Source organism: Neltuma alba, unplaced genomic scaffold (assembly GCF_004799145.2).
Source record: "Neltuma alba isolate B1F8T4 unplaced genomic scaffold, ASM479914v2 tig00011854_pilon, whole genome shotgun sequence".
In the NCBI taxonomy this organism is placed as follows: domain Eukaryota; kingdom Viridiplantae; phylum Streptophyta; class Magnoliopsida; order Fabales; family Fabaceae; genus Neltuma; species Neltuma alba.
In genome coordinates, this window is record NW_021636459.1 from 3,164 (window position 1) to 24,634 (window position 21,471).

General features: G+C 33.8%; 2 protein-coding genes and 1 pseudogene across 2 annotated transcripts; 2 read left to right on the forward strand and 1 right to left on the reverse strand.

Moving 5' to 3' along the window:
- Positions 1–5,599: 5,599 nt before the first annotated feature.
- On the reverse strand, positions 5,600–9,662 carry LOC114718626 (protein NRT1/ PTR FAMILY 7.1-like; annotated as a pseudogene).
- Positions 9,663–12,771: 3,109 nt separating this feature from the next.
- On the forward strand, positions 12,772–13,542 carry LOC114718605 (AP2/ERF and B3 domain-containing transcription factor At1g51120-like). Its single transcript, XM_028903974.1, is given in 3 exon segments — positions 12,772–12,913; positions 12,916–12,952; positions 12,954–13,542. Coding segments are annotated over 3 exon segments (768 nt in total).
- Positions 13,543–19,565: 6,023 nt separating this feature from the next.
- LOC114718629 (uncharacterized) lies at positions 19,566–21,455 on the forward strand. Its single transcript, XM_028904017.1, has 2 exons — positions 19,566–19,938; positions 21,038–21,455. Exons 1-2 carry the CDS (start codon positions 19,593–19,595, stop codon positions 21,358–21,360), a joined length of 669 nt encoding a protein of 222 aa, XP_028759850.1. The 5' UTR covers positions 19,566–19,592; the 3' UTR covers positions 21,361–21,455.
- Positions 21,456–21,471: the final 16 nt, after the last annotated feature.

Genomic DNA, 21,471 nt, shown 5'->3' on the forward strand with positions numbered 1-21,471 from the left:
TTTTGGATGTCGTCAAAATCCTCGCTGTCTCTCAAATCTCAATAATTAATAGTCATTGAATGCACTGTTTTATTTACGCGGAAAAATGCTTGCATTTTCCTTAACCATCATTAAGTACACTGAGTTTTAAAAATTAGCTAATAAATGCGCTTCAAGAAGTAGTACTCCACTGTATTTCCAACATATTTCATACAAATAAAAAAAATCTTAAACTGTATAAACTCTTTGTTAGAATATAATAACTTTCTAATTTACTCCAATTTAACTTCTATTTAATATATACATTTTTTTAAAAAATTTATATTACTATAATAAATGAAAAATAAATGGTACATTCATGCTAAAACTTTAATGAAGTGACTTATAAGTAGAACTAAGAAAAATCTTCTCTCTCTGCCATATAAATAGAACTAGAGGAGTATATATGATTTTTTTAATTCTAAAAAATATTCAATAATGTGTTCCAGTGATTATATTATCTTCATATCTCATATAAAAATAAATTTTATTATTTTGTATCATTTTTTTGAGGGAATATATATAGTGGAATAAGAAATTCCAAATTATAAGCTCTAAATTCTTGTGTATAAGAACTTACGCGCACAATTTTTTCGAGAAGGTATATGTAACAAGTATTTTTCATTTATTTGGATGGATTGTGCCCTTCCGAATCCGATTTGGTGCACGTAAGGAAATGGATTACGGTGATTATCGATGAATGGGCTTTTTTCTCATTAGCTCCTTTTTTGTTTTTTTTTCTTCTTTCTGTTTTATATACTATCCAAAGAGGTTTTTGAAAAACGTTTTTAATCTTTCTGTTTTCTATAATAAAAAATTCAGGTAAATTGAACTGTAGAAATTATTGATCAACGGACATCCTTTTGATGAGCTGTCTTTTTGTTTTTTCTTTTTTTTCAATTTCATATTATTCAAAGACTTCTAAGGGGCGCTCGCGCTTTATCTTTTTTTTTCCCCCCCTTCGTTCTTTTCCTTTTATTTCTTCTTTCTTTATTTTGCCAACCAGTCGACCTCTCTTTATCAAATAAACCTGGCACACGATACCAATACTCCAGTGGTGTGAAATACATAAAAAAGAATGATTAAGTTAACCGCAATTTGTAAATAATTCAATCTATCTCAAATTTTGTTCAAAATGAAGAGCTTATATGACATTGTTGGGTGTAAGACATACACAAGAATGTCAATTTTAGGTGAAAATACTATCCTTGTGGTATTAACAGTATAATATATGTTAAGCTCAAGAAAAATAAGTTGTTTATATTATTAATATGCCATGAAATGATATATTTTAAAATAATTTATGTGGGAATAAAATGAATTGTTGATATATATTGTCAATATGATGGGTCAATAAATTTTAAAGAAAAATAAATGCTAATACAATGGTATGAAACAACAAATTCTGAAGCAAAGCAGTGGCAAACAAACACCCAAACGTATGTTTCGGTTTTTTCAATTTACATGAGCATGAATTTATAGACTAAAATAATCGCTTTCTATAACTGATAAGCGTTATAACAAATACCATAGAAAATGTTGTTATCTATGAATTTTTATTCATCTGTGATTACTTATACAATTTTATTTCATGCATTTTAAACACTACCATTTTCAAAAACAATCATTATTTTTATAAAATTATTAAATTAACACCTAGTCAATACTTAATTTTTATTAATTACTATTATTTGTTTGGTTTGTAGGAAAAGGAGTGAAACGAATTTAATTAGTCTGATTTTAAAAATGAGAAATAGTGTTGAAAGTTTTTATTAATGTTTTGTTTGTTTTTCCATTGCATATTTTTTTTACAATTTTATAGCGTCCCTTTCCCTTTTTCTTGTTTAAATCGAACTTATTACGTGCCCTTCTCTCTGTTTTCTTTCTTTTTTTTTTTTTTTAGCCAGAGATTCTATTCTCCTGTTTTCCTGATCAGTATCTAAATATGATACTCCCGTGATTCAAAATAGATGAGTTAGCATTGCTTTAATAGTGAGAAGAAATGGATATTCGACAGTGTAATTTTATCTGAGTGGACTTAAGTAGTCTCTGCATCAGAAATGGAGTCCCTTAAAAATGGCTCGGGAAGCAAATGAAAGCCATGCAAAGGTTTTTCATATTCACTTCCTCAACGCGTATAAAAATAAAGTCTAATCTGATTTGATTTATGGAAAATGACAGATAAAGAAGGTGGAATTTATGAAATTTCAATTTGGGAAGCTAAGGAAATGTAATGACAGAGAGGGAAGTCCTTCCCAAACTAGAATTTTAAAATTCAGTAATGACAAAATGCCTTTTGTTTTTTTTTTTTATTTTTAAAAAAACTCAGCTAGTAGCTGTCGGTGGAGTTTTTTTTTTTTGTAACAGTGTTTTTTTTTTGTATGGGAGAATATTGTAAGAAATGGTGGGGATGGGATTTGATCCCACAACCCCTTCATTAGACTAACAAATGATAGATAACCATTGGGCCATCAAAGACTTGTTAACTTTATAATGCAAACAAAAATATAAGTTGACTCTTTTACTGTGACTTCAGCCCCGTGACAATAATTTACCTGAGGATGACCAGTCTTAACTGAGAAATAACAAGTCTAGATTTGATATTAAAAAGTAACTTTTCCTGATACATAATAAGAAGTAGCATATATTAATTAAAAATGACAATAATTTATTTGAAAATGACACGTTTTTACTGGCAAATGACACGTCTAAACGTGAGATTAACAATATGCCTTTTCCTGATACATAACAAGAAGTAACATGTACATTAATTAAAATGACAATATTATTTGAAAATGACACATCTTTACTGGAAATGACAAGTCTAAACTTGAGATTAATAATGTGTCTTCTCCTGATACATGATCTAAACATGAAATACATAATCTAAATTGAGATTAACAATATGTCTTCACTGGAAAATAACACGTCTTTTTGTTGGAATCCCCTCTTTTTTTAATTAAAAAAAATGGGTTAGTTGTCCGATAAAAAGTACAATAACAGCATACTAGATAGTATTTAATGACAGAAAAATACCAAATAATTCCATTTTTTTAAAAGATCAATATTCGCAGCACCGCATTGTTGTCTTTGTATTACACTCAAAAGGCTCATTCTTGCCTTAATTACTTAATTACAATTACAAGGATAAGCTTATTTTATATTAAAATAAGGCTCTAGTTTTATATTTTATATACAATTAACAAGTCTTTTCACGTTTAGATGTGTCATTTTCCAGTAAGATATATTGTTAATCTCAAGTTTAGATTACATAATCTCACATTTAGATTATGTATCAGGAGAAACACTTGTTAATCTCAAGTTTTAGACTTGTCATTTTCAAAAAATTATGATCATTTTTAATTTGTACATGCTACTTTTTGTTATGTATCAGGAAAATATTGTTAATCTCACGTTTAGACGTGTCATTTTCAAATAAAATTATTTTCTATTTTTTTAATGTAATGAAAGCCATGCAAAAGGTTTTTCGTATTCACTTCCTCACCGTATAAAAATAAAGTCTAATCTGATTTGATTTATTCACAAATTCTCTTGTGTTTGAGAAAAATTTCGACAGACAAGTTCTGCAAGCGAAATCTGCTTGATTTTGCTGATGAATCGGGCAGTTAAAGTTGCGACACATGTTCATGTCGGGCTTCCCATTGGGCCCTATTCTGGCCCAATACCTTATGACCATCACGTTTTGCCTTTTGTTTTTTTCCCCCGGGCCACGATTATTCTAGGATTAAATGTGGAGCTTTTTGTATTTTTCTCTTTACTTTTCTTATCTGGCCATCACTTTTGTCAAAATATTCACCATATCAGGGTTAGGGTTTAGCAGAAAGAGTAGTCTCTCACAACGTGAAAAACCAATTTTTGAATCCTCGCTAAGAGAGGGTCCACGTTTAGTGCCTAACAATGCCTTGAATAAGATTGTCCCCAATAGGAATATACCCATGCTTAGCAAAAATATAATATATATATATATTTCACCATGATGTGAACTCAGTGTGACTCCTATTTTATGACTAAGGCTTCAAAATTTTAAATTAATCCCCATATCAATTGTTGCGGCTGACTGATTTATAATGATCTAATATTATTACATATTATTCTCAAGTAATAAAGTGGCGTATTTTCTTTATATTCTATTTTACCCCTCATCAAAATCCGTACACTCCTAAAAGACCCGAACATGGACTTTAATTAAATAGTTGTTTTTATGGTTGAATTGACATGACCCTTCAATTAATGGCCTGTCATAGTGTCACACAAACAAGATCACAAACTTATTTTAATTTTATTTTCTTTATAATAATAAGTTGCAAAAGGGTCGGCTCGATGACAAAGCATGAGATCCAATTGTAGTTCAAAAACCAGAAAACAAAAAAGTGGGTTGCTTTGGGTCCCTTGATTTGGACATGGCTCCTTCTCTCAGTCCAACGTTGACGTGAGGTTGGATTCATTCACCCCTTCATGTGGCAATCTGGCACCCCAACCTTGTCTCTGCCTCACATTGCTTGCATTTATTTGGGATGTTTCATATCGTCTGGGAAAGCTACGTGGCAGTCAGTGGACAGCGTATTCCACCAAATTATTAAAGAAAACTTGCGTGCAATTTTACATAAGCAATCTACTACCTTCGTTCTTAATTATAAGACATCGTTTATAGATCCTAATTATAAAACATCATTTATAGTCTATCAACAAGGTCTTATAATTAAGATCGGGTAGTAATAACTAAAAGTCAACATACACTAGTGGTTATTTCAGTATATTGCACTTTTTGTAAGATTTTTTTAATAATTAATTTCGTAATTTCTCAATTATTATTTACTACTATTAATTCACACGAATCTGTGACTTTCAGTGGCCTTGAATCTCGCCGTGAAAGGATCAGCTCACTGGGTCCCGCCTTCATGCACTTCTATTAATTTAAAAGTTTCTGTTATTTTCATGGAAGGTAAGCTTTTAGATAAGACCAAGACTAGAAAAGCTTTTCTAGTCTTTTAAATTCTATAAAATTTGAAGCCCAACTTTCTGAGCAAGTTCGCATTGTAACTGGCATTCTTCGTACACTGCCATCGATCAGCATGATACTTGTAACAGGGATTCTTGGCCTAATGAGATGCCTTAGATATTCATTCTCCTATTCATTTCCTTTTTTCTTTTTTTCCTCCTGAATCAATACAGCCTCCTTCCCTTGTCTCTATCTCTATATGTAACTGAATTATATGTGATGTTTCACTTCTTTAGAAAGAATAGCGTTGAAGAGTCTTGTCAATGGGGTTTCTGGTAGTGAGAAAGACTGATGCGGAAATATCGAGGATGATTCGTTCATTATATACTGTTAGAAAGATGTATTTTAGAAATCCACCTTAATATTTGTGGTAATGTAGCTGTCGACGACACATGAAGTTTCTTTCATATCTAAGTTCCATCTAACACCGTTCTAGTCAAATTAACCAGAAATAAATGTCTACAGATCCATACAGGTTCTGTGTCTATCTCATGAGTTAGTCTTTTAGCTTTTTCACAGTCCCCCCCCCCCCGGGGGGATGTGTCCTTCAGAAGAGAGAAATGAGATACTGTATTGTGATTTATTCTCATTTATGACAGTTTTAGAGCATTTACAGGGAATAAAAAACCAAATGGCCAAAACAGTTCGGCGGTGTTCTACCGGATTTCTCCAAATAACATCATCATGAAAGCAATCACCCCACCAACTATATTGAAAAGTTGAGGTGGTCATGCTTTCTGCTATTGAGGAAGGAAAAAAAAAATGAAAACAAGAATATAAAACAAGAATAATTTTCAAAACATTTGAATCTCATCAAACTCTGCTGATCACTTTATCATGGTCATCACCATCCACTTGAACCCCAAGCTCAATGTTCTTCCTTCTCCCTCACTTTCATAAACACCGATGCTCTTGTACCACTTAGCACAGAACAAGTAAAAGGCAAAATCAACAGCAGATAGAATTGCAATGAGGAAGAAAAACCTGTCCATGTGTCCTTCGTTCAAGTTATTTGGAATCCACCCAGGGTCGTTACCTTTTGCTGTAATTGCCATCACTATATTCACCAGCATGCTACTCACAAAGTTTCCAAGAGATATTGAAGCCAACAGTGAACTCCCAAGCTCTTTATTCCATCTGGGGCTTGCCCATTAAAGAATTCCAACTGACCAACGTACATGAAACCTCTGAAGCACCTACCAGAACATATTGTGGCACCTGCCAAAATATGCTCATGGAACTGATTTTCTTCCCAGGAGTGACGTGTCTTAGCCTCATGATCTCAGTAGTACCAGCTGCAATCATGGCAAGCATTCCAATAATTATGCCAATTCCCATTCTTTGAAGCTCAGTTAGTCCCTTGGGGTTACCAATTAGTCTTCCAGCTAATGGAACTAGGATCTGGCGGTAGATTCCTGTGCATACAAGAACACTACAGATATCAAAAACAGACATCTGGCTGCTGGTAAGTGAAAATCTCCGATGTAGGAGTTCATGACATCGCGCCTGCTCAACGAAAAGAGAAGCCATCTGGTAAACACAACGGAGTAAATTATGGTGCAGAGCCAAACTGGTAACATTCTCAGGACGCATTTGGCTTCCTCAACTTGAGTTACAGTACAAAGCCTCCATGGATTCTTTGGCTTATTCACGTCTTCCTCTGTGACTGTCGCAGCATTGTCCAAGAACCTAACGAACATAAATTAGTAATATAAGGTTCTCTTTTGGTTACAGATAAAGGCTTGAGGTCGGACCAATCTTAAAGATTAAGACTCACATTAATGGAGGAGCTAGTTGCTTGTTTGCAATGTTGATACATGTATCATAACTAAATTTATGCACAGTTCACAAACTTGAAACATGCGATAGTCAAATTAAAACTAAGAAAACCGGGATTTTCGAACTCAGAGCGATGTGGTGCCCCTTCACACATAAAAATCAGATGGCCATAAATAAAGGAAACTTCCAGCATTTCCATGATCATGTAACTGTGCTTTTTTGGTTTTAGGTCATAATCTTGCAATCAGGCAACTTATTTTTTTGCCATAAAATTGGTCAGCAGCCGTATGGTTTTGGTTTCATCAGAATGCCTATAAAAGGGAACAATGCCTATAAAAGGGAACAATGATTATTGCATAATTTGCTACCAAATCTCAAAGACTTACTTGAATTCATCGGTGTGCTGAATCTTCCTGCTCCCTTTTATAGCAGATCCTGGACCTTCAACCTCATAAAGTGCTTCAGCCTTTGATGAATCAATACCACACTTCCTACCAGCAGCCATAAACACCTGAGCAACTCTCATCACGGGGTTGCCACTTGCTTTCACATACCTATACCATGGAGTTCCAGCCAAGTATAACACAAAAGCTATATAGCAGATGCCAGTGACGCCCCAAAACCCAGAGTCCAGTGTCCTGAATCCTCAAGTACACACACTAGTATGGTGTTGGAGAACAAGGACCCAACATTGAGAGCAAAGTAAAAGTAGCAGAAGAAAGCTTCCTTTGATCTCATCTGTTAGGAATTTTCTCATCATATTGGTCTGCGCCAAATGTAGCTAAAGTAGGTTGGTGCCCTCCATAGCCAAATGCCACTAGATATATGGACAAGTAGAAGGTACTAACTCCCATCGAGGATGGAGGACTACAAGGTTTTTTCTTCAGCACCACAGCCAACTGGTTTGATCAAGAAAAGCCATGATGATAAAGACAACAGCCCAGTCCCTATTAAACAACAGAGTTCAGACACACATGAAGCTTGTTAGCAATTAGATAGTTCCAGAATTTGTTAAATTAAGGTTACAAAAAATTGTGAGATATATTACCAGAACAAAATGAGCTGAAAGATTGAGCAGGTTAAGAATCGACCCCAGTAAGAATCACTAAGGAAGGCCCCAATCAGTGAGAACATGTAAACTGTTCCAGTCCACTTGCTGACATTATTGGCAGCTTCAGCATTATTTTGACCAAGAACCCTGGTCAAAACAAGACCAAGTTCACTCCAACTCCGAAGAAAGCTAGTGTTGCTAGTGCCTGATTCACTGCATAGAACAAAATGATGAGGGAAAAAACTTGAAATAAATGATGTTTAATGATAAAATTAATGGGTAAGAGCTAAGCAAAAAAGGGTGGGAAGAAAAAAAGAGGCAATCAAACAAATGCATAAACAGCTCAATAATCGTCATTTTCTGGATTGTAGTTCTTGAAATTTAAAAGATGTAATGATCAATGGTTTTTATTGGTACCTAGCAAGATGCTTGCAATTTTCCACCCTCCTGCATTCTTCTCAACAATTTTGCAACTTTCTCCCCCAGAAGACTGGTCCCTGCAGCCATCATTTTCTTCCTTTGCCTGTCGATTTTCCTGCAACAAATTTTTAAAGTAGAAGAATCAAATTGTGAAAATGTCTTGCATAAAAAATGAAAATGTGGTATTTTAGAGGATAAAATTAGGATCATTATAGACACAAACCAGTTACTTTTTGCCATGTAAATTTTTTTGGCAGTATATATTTGACGCAATAGACTTCAATTATGATATATGTAAAATAAGTCTTCCTTGAGGTCCCAGGAATCAAGTATAATTAAGTAGTTTGTAGCCTGTGGTTAATCATTCAACTGACCGAACAACAATGAAAATATAATTACAATAAATTCAAAAACACACACACCACACACATTTTCTGTGAAATGATTGCTACAAAATTTAACACCCGAGTCATTATGAGATTATGAAATTCATTCAAAATTTTGTAGCTACCTCCTACTGAATAACTTGTGTATATATTTCTTGCATACTGGTGCGGAGATTAGATATTTTGTATTGACAAAAGTGGCTTCCCTCAAAAGGAAAACAAATCATTTAGAGTGATTTGAACTAACAATTTAGTGTATGATATGATTCCACATAAAAATTGGATTTTTAGAGAAAATGAAATAGGAAAAGTAATGGCTGTAGGTGATTGAATAAATGCTTTTTGTTGTATTATAGGATATCCAGTACCCACTACGTACCAGAACCTCTTCCATCACCATCACTAAGAAGCAAATTGAAACTACAATTCCAACTATTCTGACGTGTGAGTTTTGTCATATAGAGTAAATAGTGGAATCTCCTATTGATGTGTTGAATTGACCTTCTTCAAACAGCAAGGATTACTAACCTGGAGTTCAGCAACTTCAATGGAGCTGGCGGGGCATGGAGGGGCCATTTCTGGTTCCATCTGCAATAGTTGAACAAACTCTGCTTTAAACTAATAACTGACCCAAAAACAACAAGGAAAAGAAACTGATTTTGGAGCAGGCCATTTCTCAGTACTAAGCCTACAGAAGCCTCGAAAAATGACATGATGCTACAAAATCAAGAAAAGCAAGGAAGAACATAGGAATAGAGAAGATCAACATGTGGTAAAAATAAGTCTAAGATATGATGCTAATAAGGAAATAATAGCATACTGAGAAATACAAACACTTACAAGAAACAGGGAATGATGAGTATAGAGATATAAGAGAAGACGAAAAATAGAGGAAGAAGAAAAGAAGAAGGTTGATAAGAAGTGAGCCATACTAGCATGCAATATATAGGAAAGATGAAGGCAAAAGACACGGCGAGACATCATTTTCAAATTGGCTTTACGATTGATAAGAGGTAGAGAGAGAAGGAAAGCATTAGGATTATAATGGGAAAGAAAAGGAGGGAATGGCAAATTGGGAAAGAATAATGGCGAGTAAGGAAGAGAAGTGTTAAAACTCTTGATAAATAGAATGAAAGAGTCTGTGCCACAAAACGCTGAAGGTTGGCTTCTGCCTAACAAACATTGGCATCAGTGAGAGGGGGTTTTCCTCCTCTTGTCCCTTTCAAGCCTTCTGTTTTCTCCATATATTTCGTCATCTGACATATCTATCACATTTTGGAATTGTGTGGTGAAACTTCAACGAAAGACGACTAAACTAACATTCTGTATACAGAGATTAAATTTATATAATCTAATAATTTAAGGACTAATCATATATACACATACATAAATATATATGATTACTCTTGAAAGAATTTTCACCTAAAGCTTCAATATATAATTTAACCAACAAGGAAAAAAACTTCTTTTGATTTTGAAAATTTACTTGTGAAATAAAATTTAACATGGTCTTATCAATGATAGAAGCTCCGTTTTACTTCTAATAATTGTCCACCGAGTTGTTTGTCTAAACAATGCGATACATGCAGCAAAGACCTGACTACTGGTTGGGCCTACAAAGATGTAAAAGCTTCGCTTCTGAATCCTGCCTGGGAAAAATATCAATGGGAAAAAAGGGAGAAACTACATAAAAAATCTGAATAGACAAAACAAAAGTCAGGTCCCTAAATATATAAATCCACTTAATCCCCAAAACAAAAAAAATGCAACCTTTAAATCTATCTCCAAGTCTACAGAAAATGCAAGAAAGTCCACAGAACCTGAGAAAAATTAAAGGTAAACATCCGTGCATGCAAAAATGACCAATGACTTTGGCAGAAAGATGATGGATTTATGGCTAAAACGAGCACACAACATCATAAATATTAAATACACAGAAAAGTCAAGTCCACTTAACCCAAAACAAAAAAATGCAACCTTTAATCTATCTCCAAGTCTACAGGAAAATGCAAGAAAGTCCACAAAACTGAGAAAATTAAAGGTAAACATCCGTGCATGCAAAAATGACCAATGACTTTGGCAGAAAGATGATGGATTTATAGCTAAAATGATCACACAACATCATAAATATTAAATACACAGTCCTTATCCAAACATAAAACAATTTCATCTTTCAAGAATTGATGATGACATCAACTCAGTTTTATACAAATTTTGTTCAGCACACGCCACACGGTATTCCCTATAAGGTATTTGACAGATATTGGATCATGACAGAATAAAGTAGGTAAGAACTCGAACACAATTCTCAGATATATCGATTATTTATTATCAAACATTAACGAAACTATCTGTGTTACCCAAATGTATTAACAATATAATGTGATAACAAGTATAAAGAATGTTAGTAAAGCTGTAGTGAACAAACCTTTTGCGAAACTTGGTGACAGAAAGAGTGAACTCCTCCGGAATGGTATCAAAATCCGGCAACGGAACGGAGAGAGATAGATTACAAAAGCCAATATAAACGACGTCCCGTTCGATGATGGGTTCAGACCTTTTGACATTTATGGTGAGAAGGAACAAGAGAGACTCCCACTAGCTAGCTAGCAAAGCGCAATGTGTTTTTGATGAAACCCCTTTCTTCTTCTTCTTTCTTCTTCCTCCTTCTGCTTCAATATTCGCAACAGAAACCTGAGGCCCTGTATATACTGAAGCTAGAAAAGTATATGTGTGGTCAGATGTTGAAGCCGATGGGGCTTTTATAACAAACACTCCTAAGTATAAGGGTTCGCAGAGAAGCTTGTGATATGACGGGCATGTCTTCTACATTTCGGGAGAAAACCATGCGAGATGTGCATATTTTTTGAACTATTCAACTTGTCAACGGCATCTTTAGTATTTTTATTTTTTTAAAGTTGAGATTAAAAAATTATATCTATTTTCTATCTCATTTTTTTAAGATAAAAACGTAAAAAAGATAAAATCCAAATCATTCAAATTAAATTTTAAAAATTAAACTAAATGGACAAATTCCTATGTCCTCCATTGCATGCAATTTAAGTTTAAAATTCCTAACAAACACTCCTAGTATAGCTCCTTGGATGTCTCTTATATTTGAAATATAGTTTACTGTTGTAAGGATGCCATTTTCTATGACACATGAAATTTTATAAATTAAAGTAATCTCTCGTATTTGAATGATTGCCATTTTCCTTTTAATTTTCTTTACTTAAATTGTCCAGTCAAAATACGATCGTATGTATAATGATAGATTACAAACCATCCATCATATAAAATATAGGGATCTACATGAACTAAGGGCCTTTGGTGTGCCTTATATATATTATTCAAGTAAAGAGAATGATAAGTGAAGGCCCCATAAAAATATTATCAATACAAATTAGAAGGATCTCTTCACGACTTGAGTTTTAAATTTATTGCTCATTGCATATATTTAAAATACTTTTTAAAATCTTATCTGATTGATCTCAAAATTTTTAAATTACAGATATTATTCTGATAACAATGATATGCAAATATCATTCTGATGTAGCACGTAATGCCGGTATTTACAACAAAACCATAATGCTGTAACGTATCATTGAAAACTCTAGAACAAGCACTGTTTTTTTTTTATTTGGTTTTTTAATTGTTGTACTGTTACAGTCATCCAGGAATATGTATGATACATGAGTGTGCGTGATATATTCAGGGCAATTAACAACGTTTGATGATGACAAAACTAATTAATGAAATAGATATATACCTGTTATATATCCTAAATTAGGAAGTAATAGCACTTAATTCAGACTAGACTCAACGTAATAACTTCAAATTTTGTTTGAACTAGAGTTCGGTTTCCTATTTGAGTTGGTTAATCGGGACTTCCAAATATAGTTTAGTTTATCAATTACCATTTACACAAAACCGAAATATATCATAACCAGCACTGATATGTTGGAGCTGTCTGTTACATTCCCCAGGATCAAATATCAAACTATAAAAAAACAAACCAAAGAGAACAAAAGTTTTTCCCCCCTCTTTCTTCTTCTTGTAATTTAGAAGGTGATCAAAAATCAAAGAGAAAGGAGAGGATGAATAATGTTAGAAGTAATGACAATATGCAAAAGTTCAAAGGCGTAGTGCCTCAGCAAAATGGTCATTGGGGCGCTCAAATATACGCAAACCACCAAAGAATATGGCTTGGAACCTTCAAATCCGAACGAGAAGCAGCCATGCTTACGACAGCGCCACCATTAAGCTCCGGAGCGGCGAACCACCGGAACTTCCCTTGGAATGATCAAACTGTTCAAGAACCTTTTTTCCAAAGCCATTACAGCACCGAAGCAGTCCTAAGCATGATCAGAGATGGCACCTATCCTTCCAAGTTTGCTTCTTTTCTCTTAAGCACCCGAACTCTAACCCTAACCCTAAATGGGGACGAACAAATAACAAGGGCCAGAAATGACGGTGAGGAAAAATTCTCCTGCACCCAACTTTTCCAGAAGGAACTTACACCAAGTGATGTGGGCAAACTCAATAGGCTCGTCATCCCCAAGAAACATGCGAATAGATATTTCCCTTACGTTTCCGGCACGACAGAAGAAGCTGACAATAATGATAATGGTAATAATAATTATGGGACGACGATGATGGATATTAATAGTGATATTGGGCTTGTGTTTTACGACAAGCTAATGAGGTCGTGGAAATTTAGGTACTGCTATTGGAGAAGCAGCCAAAGCTTTGTGTTCACGAGGGGTTGGAACAGGTTTGTGAAAGACAAGAGATTGAAGGCTAAGGATGTTATTGTATTTTATAAGTGTGAGCCTATAATTATGGGGGTGAAGTTTCTATTTGATTGATGTGATCTATAATGAAGATAATATAAATGAGAGAGCCAGACACAGAAAATGTTGAGTTTCGAACAATAGAACAGAAGAAGAGATACGATGAAGAAGATGAGACAAAGGAAGAGGATAGAATGGAAATATTGCATTCTCCAACAGATGTTGCACAAAAGGGTTTGAAGCTTTTTGGTGTAAGAATTAATTAACTGAGATTATTGATATTTTTTTAATTAGTGAATTTTTTTCTCCCATGTGTATTCTCTCTCTACTCTTTGACGAAATTAATAATTAGTTGTGCAATATGTAGGATTTGATGATATGAAAAACACGCCACGTAACTTTTTCATCTTGCGAATCGGATTTAAAAGGAAAAAAATGATGTTCTGTGAGTGTAATTATATATACCAGGACATTGTTAACTTCATCAATGTTTTTGTTCGTATATAAGTTGACAAAGAGAGCCTCTTCATAGTGATTGGCGTAGAAATATTCTGAGAAGGCTAAATATTATGGGTCTATTTAGAATAGCTTATAGTAGCTTTTAATCGTGATTTACAAATATGAAATAAATATATGAGAGAAATTTTATCTCGACTTATGTGAAACGTGCTTATAAGTGATTTTCACTCTATTCCAACAGGTCCATACATATCTTGTTTATTTAAGATATACTGTGTTATCCATAAGTTGATTTATGGTTATGTCTTTATTATCTCAATTAATGAGATAATTATCATGCACATTATACATGATTTATATTTAAATCTCATTAAAAATTTTATCATATATTTTGTAATATGGGTTAAATATTAATTTAATCTACAGATACAGCTATACTTTAAACATATTTAAATCAAATCAGATATATCCGATATTCAAATAATATAAGTTAAATTACTCATGTAATTTATCCAATATTTAATATGAAAAAAATAAGCCCCCCTTTAATCTAACATCGATGATTGTAACAAGTTTTATATGATCTATCCATAACATATTAGTTCTATAAAATTATTCAATATGCTTGCTTTATACATAATAATCGAGCAATTATATTTGTTCTTTTCTTCATCTTCCCATCAAACATTCAATAATTAAACGAGAATACTTTTTTAAGCCAAACATTGACAAGAAAACTAGAAAAAGCATACTCTAACCTCCGCCAATACGCATGAACAGGATCCCCAATAATAGATATTACTGGACATTTAAGAAAACTAAAAAAAAAAAAAAGCCAAACGCACTATGTATATGTGCTCTAAATTAATTAATTGGTGCATGTATCTAAACTTAAAGTCCCCACCGGCATCGCAAATTATTTAATGGATCAAATAAGTATAGCGCATGCATGCATACACGTCATCAATCATCAACAACATAAACCAAATATATATATATATATATATATATGCGTGTATGTGTCGCCTCTCTCTCTTTTTGTTGCAAAGGGCAGTGCAAGTAACAGCACACACACACATATAATTTACTTAATTAATTTATATATATATTGCTGTGATTGTATTACTCTTCCTATTCTAAATATAAGTTATAGTGTTATACTACAAAATAAATTTTATTTAGAACAGACGAATATTATTTTCCGTGTCACAATCATGAATCTCTTCTTATGATTCCTTCCATTCAATGACCACGTGTGTATCCACACACCCACACACACCTTGGATCATAACAAATGGATATAATATATATATTCCTGATTAATTAAATTTTCCAAGCAATAATGGTAATGTCACATTCTACACGGTTTAGAGACGATACCCGCTCACGTATTTATTTCATCGGCGAATAAAGAATTTTTGCAATTGAAATAATGGCTGCTAAAATAATTATAAATGATTGCAATATATGAAAACTTTAAGTTTGTGTGTTCAAAAAAATATATATGAAAATTTTGAAATACTTCTTGTTAACGAAGTTAGTTATTTATGGCTAAATCATCGCAATGTTATCTTTCTTTTCTAATTTCAAGTTTTCGGGCTTTTGGCGTTTTAATTAGTTGTTACATCAGGATATTGCAGCGAATCCTTGGATAATTTCTACTTTCTAACCATAGATAACCATTCTGTTTTTTTTTTTGGGGGTATAATTAAAAAGCTGGAAATTAAACAGACACTATAATTAATGCTACTAATATGTGAGAGATGGAGATTTCCATAAGCTGCTTTACGTATCATATATAGATCCTAATAATTAGATTCGAATCAGAAGAAGTTTCACACACACACACACACACACCTCTAACGTATAGCGCTGCAACTGTAAATAATCTCAGCCAAAAGAAAGCATCATGTGGATAAACGTGATTTTCCTTTTGCTGACGCAGAATTTGCCACCCAATTAATGAATTGAAAATTACTTATGCTATTATATATATATATATATATATATCTCATATCTCACACACAATGATTTGTCTCAGTCAAATCACTATTTTTTGACTTGGCATCTGAGGTCTTAATTGCTTCTCATCAATTTTCGTCCACAATCTTCAATAATATAAATATTGTTATCTCTCTCTAACTACAGCCACTCGATTCCCTTTCTTCGCATACCTTGCACGTGTGCATGTGTGTAACACTGTACCTGCGTGGTTCTCATCAGTTCATAGTACTCTACTTTATAATTATATTCCTTTGTTTTTAAATATGGAGTCTGCCTAATAGTTTTGATTTAGTAAAAAAGTTTCATTTTCTTTGTCTTTCCGTACATTAAATGTTTCCTTTCCGTATGTCCTGACTCCTAGTTATTGGGATATTTTTAGACATATAATGCCTATATACGTTGACCCAAACACTTTGGATTTGTAACAAAGTGTGCTCCATTAAAGTAGCGATTAATATTTTCAAAACGGTGGGTTGGAGTTTTTAAAACTTCAAAACTAAGCCACTCGTGTCCTGAGATTGGAGTTGTAACTTAAGCCACGTGTGTCATCTCTTTGATTAACAATTACTCCTCCGCTTTTTGCAGCAGGCTCATTGACTATTGATGTACTTAGGACTTTATTAGCCAAGCGAGCATGTTGACATGCACGTGTGCCTTTGATTCCTCGTCTCCCTTGTCTGATTTGGATCCCCAAAAAAAAAAGAAAGAATTTAATTAGGAGAAAAATGCACATTATTTCCTATAATCAAGAGAATGAGAGATGATGCAGATCTAAAGAGCGTGTATGATGAGATGTGAAATAATGATTTTCAGATATTTGGGTTGTACTCCTCTGGTCCTTAATGTAAGACCCATTTAACTAGTTTGATTAGATTAAGAAAGTTAGGTAAGTTAGTTAATTATAAAAAAAATGACACATTTTTCCTAAAATACCATAATCATCTTTCTTAATACCTTATCTCCCTCTTCTACTTGATTATGGTTGAAGGAGTATTTATAGGGATAATTTAGAGAAAATTGATAAATTTGAGAAATGTATTTTATATTTAGGACCAAAATCAACTTAAGAATTGGGTCCTATATTAAGGACCGGAGGAGTATATTATCATTGATTTTAATTTTAATTTCATTATCATATCTTTTATTATTGATTGTCATTTGCATTTAATTTTCAGATTTCTATAATATTTCACGTTTAATTACTAAAATTATAATTATAATTATAAATAGTATCTCAATACATCTCATTTTGTACCCCTCTCCCCTTCTTCTTATTTTTTCTCCCTCTCCTCTCTAATCTCTCCATATCTCTTCCCCTTCTCTTTCTCCTCTCTTCTCCCTGTCCTGCATCACTATAATGATAATTAGGCTCGTGTCTACGTGACCTAAGGCTTTAACATTTCATTCAGTGCAAAAACATTGCTACGTGATTTTGGACATCGATGTTTAACTTTCAAACCATTAAATTGAAAAATATAAACTTATAGGAGACCGTATCAAAAAGATGACTTTATGAGAAAGTAAGTAAAATAAAAGGACAGTCCTTCACAGATTAAATCAAATTATAATACGTAATTTATTGTCTTAAACCATGCAACAGTCAAATCAAAGCTTTCACCCCGAGATTAATTAGCCTCTTAATTTAAAAAATATTGTTAATGGATTTGATCGAACTTATAATTACTGTAACTGGTTTAGGATAAGCACGAAGCCTTCTGGGGACACCATTATTTGTCTCAATTAATACGAGCAATTAAGAACGTGGGACCCTTAGCTTCCCTCCACATTTTGGCATTCATTTTCAAAGCAAATTGCTGTCAAATAATAACTTGTGGGCGAAAATCAAAATCACACTCCAAAACGCAAATTGCTTTCAAAGGGGTTATGTCCAAATTATAAATGGGTGTACTTTTCACTCATTTATTTTAATTTCTTCAATTATTGACACATCCATGACTTGTACAGGCAATCTTCATGTCTTGTCTCCAGCTGTATTTTTCTTCTATTTATAATATTTTTTTCATATAAATAAAAGAAAGTTTACAATGGCTTATAGTTTAATTTTTATTTAGGTCAGTAAAAACGCTTCAGAAGATCACATCATGAAACGAATAATCACTCATAGATGAGCTGGTTTTGGCCTCTTTCTTTCAAAACATAAAATACCAATCACACATAACCTATAACTGATGAAAAAAAGTACAATTCAAATGTGTGTGTTTTTTTGTAAGAAGGTTTCTGTTTGTTTTAAAATTTATTTTTTTAAACAAAGAGATTTATAAATAAAATTACTATAAGAAATAGTAAAATACCTCTTGTATTTGAAAGATATTATTTAAAAAGTATTATTATTAATATTGTTATGTCTAGTTACTTGAATTTTTGAGCTGAAAAGTATTTTTCTTAGAATATAGTAAATGATTTTATAAATTTATTTATATATTTTAGATTTGCATATCTCAACAAACACCTAACGCATTTAGGGTGTGTTTGGATAAAACCAAACCATGGTTTGGAAAAGTGATTCTGGAAAATAGATTCTGGGAAGAATAGATTATGGAAAGAATAGATTTTATGAAAAAGTGATTTTGAGAAGTGAGAGTGTTTGGATAGTTGTTATCAGAAGCACTTTTTATATATACAAATTACTAAAAAAAAGACAAAAGTTAATATGATAATTACAGAAAAAATAGATTTTATGATATATTTTAATTTGAAGGAATAAAATTGTTAATAATATATTTTTATTAACATAATTAATAATACATAAGATAATATAATTAATAATTAATTAATATGTATATATATTTATAAAATATGAGATTAAATATGTTTATAAAAAATATAACAAGATACATATTCTATAAGCTCTTATACTCTCTCTTTTTTCTCCAAAAGTAAAAAATTTTACTTTTTCCAAAACCCAAAACCATGATTTATGCAAATTGGGTGGGTGTTTGGGTGACTTATCACCCAAACCATGATTTGGAGTGTCACCCAAACGGTGCCTTAGTCTCATATAGGCTTTTTTTTTTGAGTAGGATGTTATCGCTAACTCAGGGTATCCCAGCGTATCGGCCAGACTAATCCCAGGGTGCCTCGCCAGGAATCGAGCCCATGACCCGGTAGGAGAACGCGCCTTGCGCCCCCGTTTGCGACCAGTCGGACCCAACCCTTGCAGGCCTCATATAGGCTTTTCAAGTGTCAGCGAATCATGCCCATAATTTATTTATTTTATAATATAATTTATATTATAAAATAAATCTTATATTTATGATTAGAATATTTTTTATTGACATATTAATGTTGATTTCGATCGGGTTCAAAATAATTTTCACAACCGAGTTGGTTTCTCAGTTTAACGGGCTTGCCAGTTGCCCCTGGTTTGTGAATGAAGCTGGTTGCGTTCCCATGGATTTCAATGCATTGGAGAAGAGGCTCTATCTGTTTCACAAAGCAAACCAGCCCAATTAATCAGATCCAATGCCCTTTTTTTAAAGTTTCTTTCACTATGAGGAGCTGTCCACCTGACCATCGACGCTCGCTTGTGATGCTCAGCAAGCATTCCAGAATTTATATTTTTACGAAATTCACTTCACTCGTTATTCTTCCTTGCATCTCTTTCTCGGTTTGTCCTCATCCTCGTCCTCCTTCACTTCATCATGTCAAACTGCACTGTGGAGTCTTCTATGGTCGAAATCAGTGATGGAGTCAAGCTTAAAACAAGGCTTTTCAAACCCACCGGAGAGATTAAACACGATCTGGTCATCGTTCTTGTCCATCCCTACTCCGTTTTGGGTGGCTGTCAGGGCCTCTTGAAAGGTATAGCTTCTGGATTAGCAGAAAAGGGTTTTAGGGCAGTGACTTTTGACATGAGAGGCGTTGGAAGTTCTACAGGAAGGCCTTCCCTCACTGGGTTTGCAGAAATTAAGGATGTCATTGGAGTCTGCAAATGGGTCTGCGAGAATCTATCTGTTGATAAGATTCTATTGGTCGGTTCTTCCGCAGGTACAATCTCCCCCTAATTTTCCTTCATTCGTTGCTTGATGGCATGGATCAAGGGATTTTATGGTTGTCTGTATAATGCCTTCGGCCGTAGACCAGGATGCTGTGTGCTATACTATGATCGTTATATTTCAGATCCGTAAAATTAGTTTGGATTATGGCCCATAATGGTGCTTTCCCTTTTCGTTTGCTTATATCAGCCCTATTTAACGTCATCCTAAATTATAGCCTTTGAAGGAGAGATTTTTTTTTTTCTTTTGGGGGGGGGGGGTGGTGGGGTTTGGGCGCTATCTTCCTCAATGATTTGTTTGTGATCTGATCTCGGAGTTTCAAAGGAAGATGGGTTACCATCACACCATCACACTGTAATTTCTGTCTGCTTCGGCCAATAAGTTTTACAGCTTGGGTTATGTTGCTTCTGTTCTTTGCAATGCCTGAATTGCTGGGCGGATAATATTTGTAGGCCGTTGTACCTTTCAGACAGGGGCATAAATCAGTTGCATGGGTAGAGTATTGTTCACAGGCGGTGAAGCCTTGTTTCAAATCATGAGAGGCTTGCAATGTTATCATTAGACCGGGAATAGTTCTATGAACATTAACTACTAAGAACTTGGATGCTTTATTTTCAGTATTTTTTGTTTGTTCTTGATTGATTGTTCTTAATCAGTTTGACTATTGCAAATTAAATTAACAGCGTCCCCTATTGTTATTCTGCGAGATTATCTGATCAATGGAGAAAGTTTTTGCGAAAGCATTATCCTAGACTTGTCTCTCGACCTTGTGAATATGATACGGGCAGTAGAATCGGATTTGAGCTGGGACCTTATACTGAAATTAGGAGCTTGGTTTGTTTTAGTGTTACCATTACATGGGTAGAAGTTGGGTCATTTGCTTTGGTTCTTGTCACTCACAACTTGTCCCTATGTTGGTATCAAAGGAAATCAGCATCAATATGCTGATGCCCAGATGAAATGTTTTTGTATCCCTGTTACATTCAATTGATCTTTCCCAGATGTGAAGTTTATCCTGGACTTGTCCCCAAATCATTCAGGAGTTCCATGTGGAGGAAACTGAAAAAAATTGAACGATTCTTTGGATGCAGGGGCACCAATAGCAGGGTCTGCGGTAGATCAGATTGAACAAGTCATTGGCTATGTGAGTATAGGTTATCCATTTGGCATGACTGCTTCAATCCTTTTTGGAAGACACCACAAAGCCATACTACAATCCCCAAAACCGAAGCTCTTCATTATGGGAACTCAAGATGGATTTACCAGTGTGAAGCAGCTCAAAAACAAGCTTAGTTCTGCAGTAGGACGCGCAGAAACACATCTTATTGATGGGGTTGGACATTTCCAGATGGAAGGGCCTGCTTATGATGCCCAGATGGTGGATCTCATTGTTCATTTTCTTGCATCATTGTAAGACAAACTACTAAAATCTCAGCTGCTATTGGATTACCTCTTCTTTCTGTGGGTATAAAAGTTTGTGTACATAATGCAACGTTCTTGTTCGTTCTACCGGAGATTCGAATGT